The 17,904-nt window shown below is 41.1% G+C and overlaps 1 protein-coding gene across 1 annotated transcript in view; it reads right to left on the minus strand.

Annotated features, from left to right (window-relative positions):
* Positions 1-12,237, minus strand: part of LOC109088009 (tenascin-like) — a 48,539-nt gene extending 36,302 nt beyond the window's left edge. The window contains exons 1-4 of the mRNA XM_042745385.1: positions 12,103-12,237; positions 9,358-9,909; positions 5,403-6,587; positions 3,057-3,172 (exon numbers count right to left, since the gene is read on the minus strand). Of these exons, the coding sequence (XP_042601319.1) occupies positions 3,057-3,172; positions 5,403-6,587; positions 9,358-9,721 (1,665 nt within the window). The 5' untranslated portion in view covers positions 9,722-9,909; positions 12,103-12,237. The remainder of the gene's footprint in view (positions 1-3,056; positions 3,173-5,402; positions 6,588-9,357; positions 9,910-12,102) is intronic.
* Between the last annotated feature and the right edge of the window lie 5,667 nt (positions 12,238-17,904).

Genomic DNA, 17,904 nt, shown 5'->3' on the forward strand with positions numbered 1-17,904 from the left:
GGTTATGGCAGTTGTGTGCATTCATTGCGACAATCTGCCCTGCTTAACACTGATCATGTGGCATGTCGGCATCTCCAGGATTTGTCCGTGGTTCCAATGAATGAGACCTATAGCGGTCCCTTAAGGAATCTGCGCTAAGAGCCTTCAGATGACACCCTAGGAAGGTCAATGAGTAAATTGAGAGTTTGGTTCTCCATTCTCTCATTCTCCATTTTATCATCTTTTGGTATCTCGACCCTGCTGTTTATGGGCATCTGAGCTGCAGAACGTCCCATGCCTCTAGGCATTAAAGTTCTTGTTGTCTTGTATGCTGATTGAAAGTGATACAGCCACCATCCAGTTAAGATTGGGATGGTCTCTGATACGAAGAACTGAAGGACCTAAGTCTCTCTTGACTCACTAATTCTATGTTGAGTTTCACAGCATGGATGGGCAGACATTTGGTCACTAAGCTCTGTTCATACTGCAGGCAAATGTAGTCCAAATCCAATTTCTTTGCTCATATGTGACTCTCTGATTTTGTTTTTCCCATGACAGTGACTTGAACAGCACAAACCACATGGAATCTGATATTTTCATTTTTGATTTGTGCCACTTCTATTTGTGGTACTAAATCCAATACAGGTCAGATGCTTTGCAATGCGACCACAGTCTGAACAGTCATATTGGAATTCATGCGACTTTTATGGCACTTTAGATCAACATTCGTCAATATTCTCATGGGAGTCACTTCAAAGATGTTGCATACCCAAAGTTATCAAGACAGTTGCAAAAGGTAGTCAGTGGAAGTATAGTGACGTGTCAGAACATAAGTATTACAGTGACAACACTATATACAAGCAAAATAAGAGGGCTTGTGTCAGAAAAGTCAGAAAAGAAAAACTCTGCTCTCTTCTGTCACATCCTTGTCTTATTTTCATATAGCCTACGCAAAATTTCACTGGCTTCTGCAGCAGATCACATGAAAAATAAACACATAATCGCTTACTTTATATCCTCTGTGTTTACTTCCGTATGAGAGAGGAGGAGAATGATGGAGTCTTGTTTCCTTCGACACACAGTTTTCCTGTTTAATACTTTAATGCTGCTTTGACGCAATCTGTATTGTTAAAAGTGCTATCCACCAGAGTCCTCATTCATATTGGTCATTAGGACAGAGTCTCCAGCCATCAGGGCTAATCCATTATTAGCTGATATATTTTCAATAGTGACACCAGTTAATGTCTATTATTGGCCGAAAAGAAATATGGTAGAAATATACTACACATGCTGTAGCAAACTCCAAAAATAAACATGACAAACTCCAGCCGGTCCAAACTGCAACAGCTAGAGTTCTTGTTATAACAAAGAAGTATGACCATTTTAGTCCGGTTCTGTCAAAACTGCACTGGCTACGTATTAAACATGGCATACATTTTAAAATCTTGCTGACTACTTATAAAGCCCGGAACAGGACTGTGACTAGAAAATCAGTTTCCTATTTAGTGCCCAAACTCTGGAACAATCTACCTAACATTGTTCGGGAGGCAGACACACTCTGTCCGTTTAAATCTAGATTAAAGACGCATCTCTTTAACCTGTCTTACACATAACACACTAACACATCTCTTATATTCAAATCCATTAAAGGATTGTTAGGCTGCATTAATTAGGTCAACCGGAACCAGGAACACTTCCCATAACACCCAATGTACTTGCTACATCGTTAGAAGAATGGCATCTACGCTAATATTAGTCTGTCTGCCTCACCCTATCATTATTGTAGTCAGCTGAATCCAGCTTGTATCCAGACCAGATTTTGAATCTGCACCCAGGAATGACCACAATACCCCCACAGTAAAGGCCATGACCATTAAATGAGTTCTTGAGACAGATTCTCAACGAAGACCTTGACAACCAGACAAGCCCTCAGCATAGATTCCTAACTAGGCTAGGACCAGTTGAGACCAAAACATGGTTTTAACAAGAACATTCATCATGCTGAACGTTTGATAAACCTGAACTTTGAACCTCTGTAGAAATAAGATGATTTGAATTTACATGATTATTAGACTTCTCCTCTTGTGCTCTTTTTGGGCTTTTAATCCTTGCAGGAAGCTGTCTGAGAGCTGCGGATTAGACTGAAGTGCTTCAAATACTGTTGCATGCAGAAATAAGAGTTTCAGCATGTTGGGATATTTCAGAGATTACAGCATCACCACATTTCATTCCTGAAGCATCTGATGAGTCTGCTGCAGTCTCTCATTGATAGAACTTACATCACCCACCCCACAGCAGATTAATAGCATATGTTTCTTAATGAACAATTGCTGACAGAAACACGCCATCAAACTGAGCTGAAACATTACTGTAGTCCAGCAGCTGGTTGCAACAAACCCCTCAGCTAAGAAAACCTGTATGGTAATTCCATTACAATTACCTCAGTTCTCCTATGGAAGCTTCGCTCTTCCTGCTCCAGAAATGAAACGTCCAATAACAGTCAGAACTACTGACTCCACAGTCATGGTGACATGTACTGTATGTCTTCTATGGCTCCCTAACAAAACTGGACTTTATATAGTCACTTGTAGTGATGGGTGTTGTGTATGGTTACAGTAGCGTTGAGATGGTTGCTGAGGTAGAGATGGGCAGTAAACATTCAGAGTTCTTTAAATCAAAACAAGGCTTCTATCCGAAGCTAATAGCTCATTTTTCCACTGCCAGATTGGGCTCATTTTATGTCTGTGTAAAAATTAATTTGTTTTTCCTTTGGAAAACACACTCAGCCAGATTTGATATCAGAAGTGGGGGGGGGTGATTCTCATTTACAGTTTATTTATTTTGGATGTACTGTATAAATTATGTATAAATTCTGAAAATGAGGAATTCAGTAATTAATTTAAATAATACTACATTTGGAACTGACCCCATGTTTTCCGGGCTGAACATCTACTGCTATTATTCACCCATTTGTCCTTTTGAGGATATAACAGTGAAATCGGTGCTTGTTATGCTTATCATGCAGTGTGTCGTAATGAATTTGTATATGTAATGTTGTCTGGTAGTGCTGTACTTGCCCTGCTGGTGAAGGTTATGTGGTAGGTGTCGTACTGCACGGCAGGTGGAGTCCAGAACAGAGTGACAGATGACTCAGTGATGTCTCTGGTGTTGAGACGCGAGACGCCCGCCAGTGCTGGACAGAAACAGAAACGAAACAGAAACAGATTCAATCCCACCTGTTTCTACTAGGTCTGATTACTGCTGACCCAGTGCTGTATTCACTCACCAAGAGCACTCATAAAGATACAGTGAACACTCAGGGCAATACAAAATATAATGATGTATTGTTACCATATGTGTAGATTATTTAAACACCTTCAAATGGAATATAAAGACGCTCTTTAAAATGTCTGTGTCTGTAAAGCTGTTATACCATCTGCTCCCTCCCAAAGGAAAAAGTGGACATACTCAGAAGCTGTAAAAATCTGAAATGGATTTGTCACTTTCCGTGAATAGGTTCCAAAATAAGGCTTGAAACTCCTAAAAGGTCATGAAAGACTAAAACATATTTTTGAGATGTTATCATAATAATAATAATAATTTAATTGTATTAATTTAAAAATGATGTGTGCCAAGCACCCAAAAATCAGCCAATTGTAATGTGCTTTAATTGCTTTTTACTTTTGACCAATATGTGGCGCTCTTATCAAATGGATGTCAATGTGAGGTGACAATGACACACATAAAGTTTGGTGTCAATATGCCACACCATTTAAGAGATACAGTCTTAGATGCAGTTTGGCATCATGCTATCAACATGAAATCAAGAACTTTTGGCCAGCATGGTCTGGAAATGAAAATTAGATTAGATTGAAACGTAGGTGTTCAAAACATTTCAAAATGGCAGACAGCAAGTTCAGCAAAAAAGCTGTCTTGTCTTGTGCTACATAATGAGTTACAACGATATGCCAATATGTAGCATTTTTCACCAAAATTCAAAACAACAGACGCCCATAATGGCGAGTATAAAAGTTTCACTCAATATGCCGCACCAAATTCAGATTCAGTAGCCACTATAGGTAAATAACTAGAAAAACAAAGTGCAGTAAACTGTAAAACTAAACCAGCATGCTTATGATTACAATTAATAAATAAAAATAATATGACAGAACGTATAATTTGCAATAATCACACAAGTCTGGTTCAAGTTCTTAAAACAGCCTCAAATGCTCATGAATGAATTAGTGTGTTATTTAAGAACAGCTTGACTAATCAGTTGGAATTCCATACATCTTAGTTGGTATGGTCTGGAGATGGCCTAATTCCCTTTTTTAGTTTTTTTTTTTTTAGTTTTTTTTTTGGACTCTTCATAAGACAAACAATCAGAGGAATTAACATAAACTAATTTGGACAGCTGGGCAGAAGGTTTGAGTTTGAGAGTCCAAACCTGCTGTGCTTAATGTTCAAACTGTCCTCTGTCTGTGTGCTTTCCTATGTGCGTTTCTATGGGGCATGCAACAATTACAAAGGTAATTACAATTACATGGGACAAGAGTTTGGTGCTTGATCCCCAATTATTAATTGGAAGGTGAAAATAATAGGGGCTTTTGCACCACGCAGTTCTATGCCCTCTGTTCTGGGAATTACCCAGCAGGGACGTTCCAAGAAAACCAATTTCTCCCTCGGCCTGTTTTTCTGGTTGCATTCGCACCGGCAGCAGGAACTCCGAAGCGCTTTATTTGCATTATTTACAAAAGTCAATAACTGGTGAATGGAGGATTGCCGTGATCTAAGTTGTTTTTGTTGTGTATCATGGGTTTCATGACGGAGACAGAATGTAAATGCACAATTTACACTATTAAAAGAGCATGAAAACGTGACTAAATCTCCTATGACAACTTGCAGTGTTGTCATCAAGGAAAAGAACAACACTGCAGACAAAAGGGAAATGCCGTTATCACTGTTTTCCATGTTCGTGTAGTAAATATTTTTACTCAGACCCTTATCTGAATTAGAAGCTTATTTAGTTCCTCCAAACAGAGTTTCTAGAACTATAACCGTTCCTAGTTCCTGCAGTGCGAACACGCCAAAAAGTGGGAACATCCACCAGTAGTTCTAGGACCTACGAGAAGGTTCCTCTGGTGTGAAGGTCCCCCATTGTGCTGTTGGATGGTGGGGGCCCTGCCATCAGAAAGGTTGAGAACCTTTGCTAGAGTCGAATTAGCAGTGTCTCATAATTATTCATGAGACTGTGAACTTATCCTGTGAGAACTATCATAAATACTATGACACCAAGAGACATGGTGCTTCAAATGCTAAAGCGCTTCAGTGAGTTGAAACAATGCTGAGACTTTTATGTGCAGACTTTTTATCACATTTTATTGCAGTACTCAATACAGTAATATATCACGTGCATCACTCACCAGTGTCACAGTTTTCCCCTGTGAAGCCCGACTGACACTCGGTGCAGTCAGGCCCCGTGAAACCACGCTGGCACACGCAGCGACCCCTCACACAGTGGCCCTTGTTATTGCAGTTGTTGGGGCAGGTTTTGGTGGAGCAGTCCTGACCGGAGTAGCCTGCTTCACAGACACACTTCCCATTCACACATCTGCCTTTGTTACTGCAGTCATTGGGACAAGCCTTGGCCGAGCAGTCTGGTCCTGTAAAACCGCTATCACACACACAGCGGCCGTCGACGCATCTGCCATGGTTACTGCAGTCTCCAGGACAAGATCTGGACGAGCAGTTGGGGCCCGTAAAGCCGCTCTCACAGACACACTTGCCGTTTACACACTGTCCACGATTGTTGCAGTTCTCTGGACATGTTCTGACAGAGCAGTCCGACCCAGAGATGCCAGGATCGCACACGCACTGTCCATTCACACATCGGCCCCTGTCATTACAGTTCCCTGGGCAGGAGATCTCAGAGCAGTCGTGACCAGCAAATCCTGAGTCGCACACACATTTTCTATTCACACAGCGGCCCCTTTTATTGCAATTAGCCGGACACCCCCGTGTTCCACAGTTAGGCCCAGTAAACCCTGCATCACACACACACTGGCCGTTCACGCAGCGACCCCGCTTGTTACAGTTATCCGGACAGCCCCTTGTACCGCAGTTAGGCCCGGTAAACCCTGCATCACACACACACTGGCCGTTCACGCAGCGACCCCGCTTGTTACAGTTATCCGGACAGCCCCTTGTACTGCAGTTAGGCCCGGTAAACCCTGCATCACACACACACTGGCCGTTCACGCAGCGACCCCGCTTGTTACAGTTATCTGGACAGCCCGGTGTCCCGCAGTTAGGCCCGGTAAAGCCGGCATCGCACACACACCTGCCGTTCACACAGCGGCCCTTGTCACTGCAGTTATCAGGACATGTGCTGGAGGAGCAGTCTGGGCCAGTAAAGCCTGGGTCACACACACACTGGCCATTCACACATTGGCCCTGGCTGCTGCAGTCATCAGGGCAGTCAGGCACACTGCAGTCAGGCCCGCTGAATCCTGGGAAACAGACACATTTGCCATCTACACAGCGACCCTGGTCACTGCAGTCATCCGGACACTTGTCAGTTGTGGGACGAACGGTGGTACAGACTGCACCTGTGGAGAAAAAAAACATATCACATCAGGATTCAACTGTGTGTCAGACAGAAAAAAAGCTAAAGCTAAACTATCTTGTTAGTATAAAAACAGCTTATATTGAAGGCAGTCTGCCAAAGCAACAGCTTGTGGAATGTGCCACTCTATGTTGTAATAGTGTGGATAAGCACCACCTCCAAATAAGATGATCGACGTCTACTTCTACATCACTGCCTGTTTAGCCCCACCCACTGATTCTACATTACTGCCTGTTTAACCCCTCCCATCGATTCTACATTACTGCTTGTTAAGCCCCACCCACCGATTTACATCAATGCCTGTGTAGCCCCACCCACTAATTCTACATTACTGCCTGTTTAGCCCCACCCACCTATTTACATTACTGACTGTTTAGCCTCACCCACCGATTCTACATTACTGTCTGAAACATGTTACTGTTTCTGATGCAGAAAAGCTAGTTCATGCATTCATGACCTCTAGACTGGACTATTGTAATGCACTGCTAGGTGCTTGTCCTGCATCTTCAATAAACAAGCTACAGAAAGTATGATCATATTACCCCAATACTACAGTCTCTGCACTGTCTACCTATTAAGTTCTGTATCAGTTACAAAATATTATTACTTACTTATAAGGCCCTTAATGGCTTAGCTCCTGCGTACCTAACTAGTCTTCTACCACGCTACAATCCATCACGCTCCCTAAGGTCACAAAACGCTGGACTTTTGATAGTACCTAGGATAGCAAAGTCCACTAAAGGAGGTAGAGCTTTTTCGCATTTGGGTCCCAAACTCTGGAATAGCCTTCCTGATAATATTCGGGGTTCAGACACACTTCCTCTGTTTAAATCTAGATCAAAAACACACCTCTTTGGCCAAGTATTCAAATAATGCATCTCATAATCTTGGACTGCAGTTATATCTGATCAAATGCGCATTATTATTCTTAAGCTTGGGTTAAACTAATTAATTTTACTTGGCTGGAACAGCAGCTACGCTAATTATGTCTCAATTTGTTTCTCTGTTTCTGCTGGATCTACATCCCGTGGTAACTAGGATTTACGCACTGATTCTATATCGCTGCCTATTTAGCCCTGCCCACCGATTCTACATCGCTGTCTGTTTAGCCCCGTCCAACAATTTGCGCATGTTGTAGGTAAATGACAATAGCAGTAAACACAGGTCTACACAGAAACCAAATGATAAATGATCAAATGATTTATTTGATGAACTTGATTTTTAATGAAGATCCAGATCACATCGGTAAGAACTTGGTCCTTTGTTTACTTCATTTTACTGTGGATTTGTTTACAAACAAGGTACTTCTCAATGCAGGATTTTCAGAAAGATTGAAAATAAAAGATGATGCTGTGTGACTATATTGGATCAGACAAAAATGTTGCACCATACAAGTGTAAGTAACAGTTTTTATTGCGTGGTCACTATTGCTTTGTCTGTTAAACAGATCGTTTGATACGAGTATTTATGTGTTTTTGACCTAAATCACAGCAGCATCCATCTGTGAGGAATGTTGCTGTCAATTCATACACAACAGCAGTGGGTGTTCACTTCTGCTTCAACAATCCTCCATGCCTATTCAAACAGGGCAGAAAATAGACTATTACTTCTAAATTATAATGGTTTTTTTATGTAAAAATCTTGATAACTTTATAAGTGGACCTCAGAGAACAGGACAAAAGAAAAGGCAGTTCATGACCCCTTCAAAGTCTCTCATTGTCATTATTCAGATAAAATGGTTGTTCAGTGTGCTGAAATATCACCTGTTTCAAGGTTTCCGAACTTTCAATATGTTTTTCAGTCAATGCTGTTAAACTGGAATATAGTTCACAGGTCATATGCACTCATTTTATGGTACTTCAGTCCCAGGTTTTTTTTTTTTTCTCCAGAAAAAACTACATTCATATTGTAAAATATATATATTTTTTTTCTTGTGTATATTTTGCTGTTAACTTTGTTTAAATGTTTAACTAATCATAGAAGCAATGGTCATACTGTATGTGAAACAGCTGGGTTTACTACAGTATCTTGTGTAGGTTGTGTTTACTAGAGCAGCTGCAGCCATTCACACTGTTTATTCTGCATACATGAAATTATCCATTAAAAGCACATTGCCATTGTCAAATATATCTGTTAAAAACAAGACTGCAGTGTGAAATTTGAAATGAGATTCAGCAAATGTTGCTTTTCCTTCGAGGATTTTTCACAAACAGCTGCCTTGTTCAGATAAACTATGAATACATATTTTCTCATTGGTTACTGAATCGATCTTTTTCAATTATTCTATTCTATTCTATTTTATTCTATTCTACTCTAGTAGTAGTAGCAGTAGTAGTACTAGAAGTAGTGCTGTAGTAATGTATCAAAGATACATCCAGAATATAAGCATGACTGTGCATGAGGAACTGAATGCACTGGATTGCTTATGGAATTTTGATAATCCGAAACAAATGCTAAAGGATTCAATGGAATAAATAGGGATGCTCTATGAATCCCCTAAGAATTTAATTATTTCCAGATACATTTGGGATCCTATTCTGAAGCAAACTGATTGTAATAATAATAATCATTTATTTGATCTAGTAGGATCTGATTTGATTAGAACTGAATATTTCCTATTAGGAAATCCTCAAAGATCCTTAAAGACATCTTGAACACACACGCTTCAGGATATTTCAGACTACTGCTCTAGATTTGTCAAGCTCATGAAAGCTCTTCCGGTTGGAGGCCGGCTGGAACTGGATGAGCTTTACCTTTGCTCTGCTGGGAGCTGCAGCATCCTTCTGGACCTCCACATTTCTCCCTCAGATCCGAAACTTCCTTCTCCAGTCTTTCAATGCGATCACGCAGGGCTGCGAAGTCCAGCTCACACTGACCACAAGCTGAACCTGACCCTGGCACCAGACGGATCCGATGGGTCAAGACCAGAGGAGAATCGGGATCCAAGTCTAGCTCTCTGTCTTTGGCCCCATCTTGTGCACATGTGTCCGAAATAACAAGTTTAATAGGCTGGGGTTTGATGTCTCTGGAGACGCGATGAGCTCCTGTCTGCAGATGTTGGCTGGAGAGGGCAGGACTTGGCAGAAGCAGAAGCAGGAAAGGCAACACTAACGCCATGTTTACAGGGAGGAACACCCCCAAACCAATGGATGATGATTGGTTCTGTAAATGAGAACGTATTTTTTTCTACTCAGATCGGCAAGCAAAACATTTAAACTCAGGTTTCGCAGATACACTGTTGGCTCTCAGATCTGGAGTGATGTAAAGCGTTGCAGTGTCCTCTTCTCTTTAAACGTCTATCCCTCCTGTTTCAAACACATATGAATTTCAGTCAAGTTTTGTCATGCAGAATTCAATATTAGACATTCACCATACAGAGGATAGATCAACATAAAAACAGCATGTGCAAGCTGTTTTACATCCAAGTTTCAGAAGGTTTGAAGAGATGTATGAAAAAGTAAGAGGGATCGTTGAAAGTAGTTTCAAAGCTAATCAAATCTGAATGAAAGATTTAAAACACTTTTTGATGAATGACACAGAATGGTCAGCTCTGATTTCGTGTTGACTTTAAACAGCGTTGTCAGTTGTGTCCAGGCTCCAGTGTCTGTCGGCCAGATCACACCAGAGAAAGGAAATGTCACGACCTGAGCGAACATCCTGTCATGCTAAGATGGGATAAAATTCATTTAAATGTCTGAAAATACTGCTGAACAGTCAGTTAGTTCTGGTCAGCAGTGGCAGGTGAGAACAGACAGCAGTTCTGCTCTGAGCTACTTTAGGATTTGATGTCATGTGTTTTGGACATTATTTCACACTCTGGTGTTTTGGACATGCACCATGACACTAGCACTAGCAGTGTATAACATCAACAGACCTGGGAAGCACCACTCTACTTTTCTCTTTGGTGAGTGAAAATAAAGGAATAGTACAAAAAAGATCTTCAGCATCTGACACAGAGCTGATACTGAAATGAAAATATCGGTACAACTATTACCAAAACAACTCTCTCCAGATAGCCCAGCCCCAAATCAAAGCCACTGGTTGATTTCAGTGCTACTTTCCCATAAAAATCAGCAGAACAATAGTTCTAGTGCTTACATGCCAGAATGTGATGCATGAAATAACTAGACAGTGTTTCCTGAGACCATAGTAACTTAGTTGCATATTCGTCATTTGAGCCATGTTGGTTCAATAATATAACATCTACTGATGTCATTAAAAGAGCTTTTTATTGTTAAAAGCTGTTTTGCTCAAGAGCATGATTTGTTTAAGTGCACGTCATACAGTACTAAAAAGAAACTGCGTCTAAGCGCAGGTGTATTAGGAGTCGCACCCTGTATCTGGACGCTCAGACAGACTTATTGATGAGGGGTTAAGCTGGGCTAGGCCAAAATACAGCCACTAAAATGACATCAGCTTTAAATCAGATCTGACTGAACTGAGAACTCCATCGAGAGAGAGATAAACGTGCAGCAGCAGTTCATTTGTTCCTATACAAGACAAAGTTTCCAAACCAGCTGTAAAAGCAGCTCTTATCTGAGTAAAATTTTTCATAAGCATAAATCTTTATAAAGTTAATTTGTGTAATAGTGTTGTTACTGTTACTTTTTTTAAATACAGTTTGTAGATGCTTTTATTCAAAGTGAAACTGCATACATGAGTTCATAAAGTGCCTATAGTTGCAATAAAATAATATAATATAATAATAAAATATTAGATTAAAAAACTTAAAACAATGTAACAATTCTGAAAGAATTAAAACAAAAGAGGTTTAAGTTGAAGTCAATTAAGTATCTAAAACTGAAATAAAAATAGATAATAATAAAGATAAATTGATTTTATATATGGTTTAATTTCTGTAAAGCTGCTTTGGAACAATATGTATCATGAAATACACATAAAACGGACGAGGATTTCAGCTGCTGTACCCCCCAGCCTGCTCCTGATGATTTTTTCCTTCCCATCTCATCATTTCTCTTCATTAACAAATGTCATCATCAGTTTACCATCACACAAATGAGCCCTGTCTAAACTCGCAGAACCTCTTCTGTGTCAGTCTTTTTCAGAAGTGTATAATAGACAGACAAGCATGATATTCTGAACATTGATAATAAAAACTTTACAGCCAGAGATCACGTGACCACCACTCCCTGACAAGATGAAAACTTAAAGAGATTGTAAGCAGAACCTCTTCAGTCCAAACTTCAGACGAGCAGCGCACAATTACTGACAGTGACCAGATCTATAGAAAACTTTCTTTCTTTCTTTCTTAAGCAGAGCATAAATTGAGCATGTTTGGTGAAAGAGTTGTACTTACTCTGAATATGTGCAAAATTTTTATTTTATTTTTTGCAATGGACAGACATGAACTCTCCTATAAAGCATTTTGAAAAAGCCAAAGATGCTGAAGCTTCTGAAGTCTGTGATTTAAGGACTCAAGCATCAGAAGGTTGAAATCAAATGATCATGAAGTGATGAGCGAGAGCTGTCAGTCTTACCTGCGGAGCTGCTGATGCTGGATGCTGCTTCTCTCTCCTCCTGTCAGTCGGTCGCTGCTCTGAATGCTCCTGATTGACTGGGGAAGAAAGAGCGAGGGGGCAGAAGAGAGAGAGAGGGAGGAGAGCAGTAAAATTTCCTCATTCTTGAAGAATTTTTCCTCTCTCTCTCTCTCTCTCTCTCTCTCTCTCCTCACTTCCCCCTCAGCTTCTCTCTGATGTAATTCTATGTGCTTTACAGGTCCCTGCTGGGCGGATCGTTTCGATGGAAAACATCTGATTTTTTCAGATATTTTGAATGACCAGCTTGAACGCTTTATGTCTTTGAACTCATCTCTGAATATTTCTCCATTGCACTGCCTTTTTTAAAACATTTAATTTACCAGGCATCTTCATTGAGGCGCAGATGAACACACGTTCCTGATTATGTCTCAGATTGCTTTAGGACAGAAACATCTTTCAATATTTAGATGTTCCTCTTAAATCACAGCTGTGAGAACAACACAGCAAACGGCAAATAAATAAATAATGATCTGTCTCAAAACATAAATATCTTGCCGCACCACATCAGAATGTCATTACTGCAGAAGATGCAATTGAACATTTCATTTAAATCAGGACTTTAATGAATCATTACAGATAATTCTTATTACATTCTTATAACTCTTATTACACTGTGCTATTATCAAACATTTACACAGATGATGTAAGAAAGTGTCTTAGTGTGAATTCTCACATGTATCAGTCCGCATGTTCTCGGGGAAACACATCTTGACTATTGCTACAAGAGTGATATACTATCAAAGTAGAATATGTGCATCAAAGCAGTCTACTGCTCTTTCTGTTTTACTTCTTTCTCATGCTCCTTCTGACCTAATTATATCATCGCATGTGTCACACAGTCACATTCTCATTGTCCTCTGTTTATGCAGCTTTCCATCAAGCCTCTTTCTATTCTTCACTCAGTTACTTTCCTCGAGAGACAGGAATCATTAGCGGTGTACCCAGACTCCATCCTACAGAAAGTCCATGCGTTTTCTCAACGGCAGCATTTCTAATGATGTCTGACGTCAGTCAGTGCGACTATACTCAGTTCCACCTACAGACAGACAGAAAAGGTCAGTTTTCAATGGTGGCCTTGAGACGCTCAGCGTCAGACAGACGTGAGATCTCACAGTACTCTCCCCAATCCATGTGTGATCTGATCAAGCCATCGGCAGGTGACGTTCCTGACTGTTTGAGTGCTCTTACCAAAGGAAATAACTCCCTGTTTATCTTCTGCACAGTGCTTGTACACAGGCCATTACTGTTAACAGCCATACTTTCATATGTTATACCTGCACAGGACAGAAAGGATCACAAACAAACTTGACTCTTTTCTCAAAGACCTGGAAGTAAATCTGATTCTGCATGTTGGAGTTTATTAATCTCAACTAAACACACCTTTTATGATTATAGTAAACTGCAGGCCTGTGTGCTCAAGATCACTTTTTTTCTGTGGATTTGCAGTATTTTGGAGCGGTTAACTCTCTGTAGACTTTGTGAAGCTTTAGAACCGTCCTGGAATAGTTTGTGTGGAAACAGAGCTAAGTGTTGCTGATGTTCTTCTGTTTCAGCTCTGCAGGGTCTGTAAAGAAGACCGTTTTTTTTTTTTTTTTTTTCAGTTAATACATCAGCACAACACAGATGGTGTCCACTAAACATTTCGTCAACTTGCCTCATTAGCACAGCATTAACTAGCAGTCGATGCCCTGGTTCTCATATACTGTGCAGGTGCTGTTGAGCGACCAACAAACCCTGTTTGGTCTCAGAGCTGGAGAAAGTCAGATGAGGAGGTGGGGGGATTTCACAGAGGGAGCCAGTGCTCTGATGACTGTACCTTATGTGTCAGTTTTCAGAGCTGAAGCAAATCCGTCGTTTCACAAACATGGACCAGCAAAGGGATACCACAAACTGATGCTGAAGTGAAAGTGAAAAAAATGTGTGAAAGACAAATCTTTAACGAAGGCATTTGCAGCTTTCATCATTTGATGTTTTTATGATTTCCTGCTAGAATAAATGCTGGCTGGAGTTTATCCATCTGGATTGAGCTGAATGTGAGTTTGCAGTGGATTGTGGGGGATCTACTACAAGGAACTGAAGATCAGCTGTGGCCTAATGGTTAGAGAGTTGGACTTGTAACCCGAAGGTTGCAGGTTCGAGTCTCGGTGCTGGCAGGAGTTGTAGGTAGGAGGGAGTGAATGAACAGTGCAATACCCATGACTGAAGTGTCCTTGAGCAAGGCACTGAACCCCCAGTTGCTCCCCGGGCGCTGGATATATAGTTGCCCACTGCTCCGGGTGTGTGTTCACGGTGTGTTCACTTCTCACTGCTGTGTGTGTGCACTTGGATGGGTTAAATGCAGAGCACCAATTCCGAGTATGGGTTACCATACTTGGCAAATGTCACGACTTTCACTTTTTAATCAGATTTATATTTGTTTTGCAGAGACTGAAAACTACTTATGAAGAGACCCTTATTATGATAGCTGACTCAAACAATAAATCACTCAGCTGTTTTGATATTAACCAACAACTAACCACTGCCAACAGCTCGTAATTATTAAAATTAACAAAAATCCCTCATGGCCTTGGTGATGCCAACCAAATTATGCATTACACATGCATTATTTCTGACATTTGAATGTTCTGAATGTGAACAAATGTTATGAACACCATTCCACTGGTCACACTGAATGGTCACTGAATGCTGTGCCCTACATTGGTTTCTATGAATATGAACAGTCAAGCATTCATCACAGTTCAGGTGTAATGTGCTCTAATATGTCCAGCTCCAGGGGTTCGTATCAGCGGGTGTACAGTAGTACGTACAGTATGTAACCCCCAGACCTTACAAGAGATGGGGATAATGAAAAAGAAGGGCAACAACCACAGTGTTTCTCTTTGCAAAAGAGAAACATTTATTGGACAAGGAAAGTGATTAGAAGTTGCAAGAAAACAAAAGAAACAAAACAACCAAACATTATTATAATCACTGCAGACCACAGGGTTCCCCAATCATATGGAATGACAATTACTCTGCAAAAAATGTACACTCAATCACAACACAAACCAAATATCACTACAAGTGCGAAACACACAATTCATAACACTACATATTGCTCCCCCTCACCTTAACAGAGTTAACCATATATAAGAGAATGGAAACCTCACTGTGGTTTGTTGGTCCAAAACAAATAAAAATCAAGACAAATTAACACACAAAAATAAAATCTCACAATGAATTCAAGCCACTTCATCACAAAGTAACATTTAAAATAATGTCTTAAGACCTATCATCAAGCCACCAATATTTTCAAGAAAAGTAAATGGCAATCAAGCATCATCTGTAAAAACAAAATCCAATTCATGATTGCCCCTTGCCCATGATTTCCTTGGAATAAGCACAACAAAACATAAAACAAATTACAATAAAAAAGCTTTTAAAAAAAAATTCACATAGTCCAATAATTCGATTAAGATCAGTACCTGTGTTATTGAGTAAATCTGCTCAGTTCTCTGAGGCACCCATCAGTATATCTCCAGCAAGCACACTAAAACAAAAACAAAAACTAACAAACACACAAACTATAACCATGATAGTCACAACCCTTACTTCCATACTACTCACAAGGTAACTAGTCTTTTCAACTATCACACAGTCTTGAAACATGCCACAGCTTCTGCTGCTCAGCACATGGTACCACGAAGTGGAAGGCCAAAATGTTTGATTTTCTCTTTATACAGTAGTACCTGGACTCCTGGGGTTTGTATTCCAACTCATTTATAGTCCTAAACAAGCCTAATATAGCCGCTATCATTTCTACCTCTACCTCATTAAAAGTAGCAGTTCACATAGTATGAGAGACAGAAATAGCAGAAGGCTCAATTTAGCTAGAAAATGTTTTAAATAAATTGGTTAGAATGCTGTTAAAAGTTCATCCTCACTTTCATTCAAATAGTGAATGTTTGAAAAGTTAAGGCCTGACTTTTTTTATGAAAGAAATTGTAATCACTTGGTTTCTGTCAGCAAGCAGGCCAGAAACACAGAGGTAAGTATGCAAAACAGCAGTTTTATTGACAGACGGGCTGTGGCAATGAGAAGCTACGATCAGAAGGCGAGTAATATGTAGATGTAAGGTTTCAGGTCTCTTCGCCGATGGTAACAGATGATTGTCTCTTGCAGGTGATCTGGAGAAGCGATGGAGCGAAGGAGCATGTAAGGGTGAGTAAATACAGGTAAGAAGCAAGGTAAGGAGTCAGACTAGTTCAGTCATGGAAACTGTAGACCAGACACTGAGGCTGTGGGGAGAGTGCACTGATATAGGGAGCTTAATGAGCTGAGACAGGTGCGGGCAATCAGTGCTGTGGTGACTGGGATCTGGTGTGCGCTGGGGCTGATGACTATGGTGATGGTGGTGACTGAGACTCTGAGATGAAGGAGAACTGAACGGGACTAGCGGAGGCAAAAGAGACGAAGGAGAGCTGGACACCTTGCTGAGCTCTGTGATGTGAGTGGGCTTCATGTTGAGCTCTGGAGAGCATTCTGGAGTGGACTCTGGAGAGCTCTCTCGAATCTGTTCAGGAGCTAAAGCCAACAGTCTTTTCCTCCTCGTTCCCCTTTTTTGGGCTGAGGTTAAGGAGATAGCTGCTGTCATCATAGGGCTTGTGAGTGAATCGGCTGGCAGGCTTGATGGTAGAGCAGCCTTTAAACATGACTGTTGAGCGGCCGGCATTTCTGGGCTGAGGACTGAGCTTGGAACTGAAGACTGGAAAAGGGATGCGGATTTGAGCGTGGACCGGACAGACTGGTATGCGGGATCTACCATCTTGGCCTCCAGCTCAGCACTGTTTGACATCCACCTATAAGCTCGGGGGTAAATGGGGGGTAATGGGTGATCGGAGCCATTGGTTAGGAATGTAGAAGGTCCCGGTGTGGGATGAGCTGGAGAGGCAAGGTGTGTTTCAGAGGGGGCTGGATGAGGATGATTCTCATTGTTCTTAACTTCTACCTCAAAAGTAGAACCATTCAAATAAAGAATGAGATGAATCAACTCGACCAAGGGAAAACCACACATAGGTAGATCACAACAGATCGTTTCCTCATCCAGACCCAACTGAAAACAAGCACCGAGTGCAGCGTCGTGCCAGCTCACCCATTAGGACAGCTCGAGGAATTCCTCCACATACCTTTCCAATGGCTGACCTCCCTACCGCAGACACCACAGCTGGTCCTCAGCCAAATTCATATTTTGGGGTCTGGTCTTCTGTCAGCAAACAGGCCAGAAACACAGAGGGAAGTACGCAAAACAGCAGTTTTATTGACAGATGGGCTGTGGCAATGAGAAGCAATGATCAGAAGGTGAGTAATATGCAAATGTAAGGTTTCAGGTCTCTATGCTGATGGTAACAGATGATTGTCTCTTGCAGGTGATCCGCAGGAGCGAAGGAGTGGTAGAGAATGGGAGAGGTGGAGCGAAGGAGCATCTAAGGGTGAGTAAACACAGGTAAGTAGCAAGGTACAGAGTCAGGCTAGTTCGGTAATGCAAACTGTAGACCAGACACTGAGGCTGTGGGGAGAGTGCAGTGTTGTAGGGAGCTTAGTGAGTTGAGACAGTCGCGGGCAATCAGTATTCGGGTGATTGGCTGTGGAGACTAAAGCCCGAGACACAATGCACGATTTTCGGCTGTCCCAGACGAAAGATGGGCATTGTGAAACAATGTGGCGATTTCTGTGATCTTGGCTTCTGTGATCTTGGCTCCTAAT

Source organism: Cyprinus carpio, chromosome B19 (assembly GCF_018340385.1).
Source record: "Cyprinus carpio isolate SPL01 chromosome B19, ASM1834038v1, whole genome shotgun sequence".
In the NCBI taxonomy this organism is placed as follows: domain Eukaryota; kingdom Metazoa; phylum Chordata; class Actinopteri; order Cypriniformes; family Cyprinidae; genus Cyprinus; species Cyprinus carpio.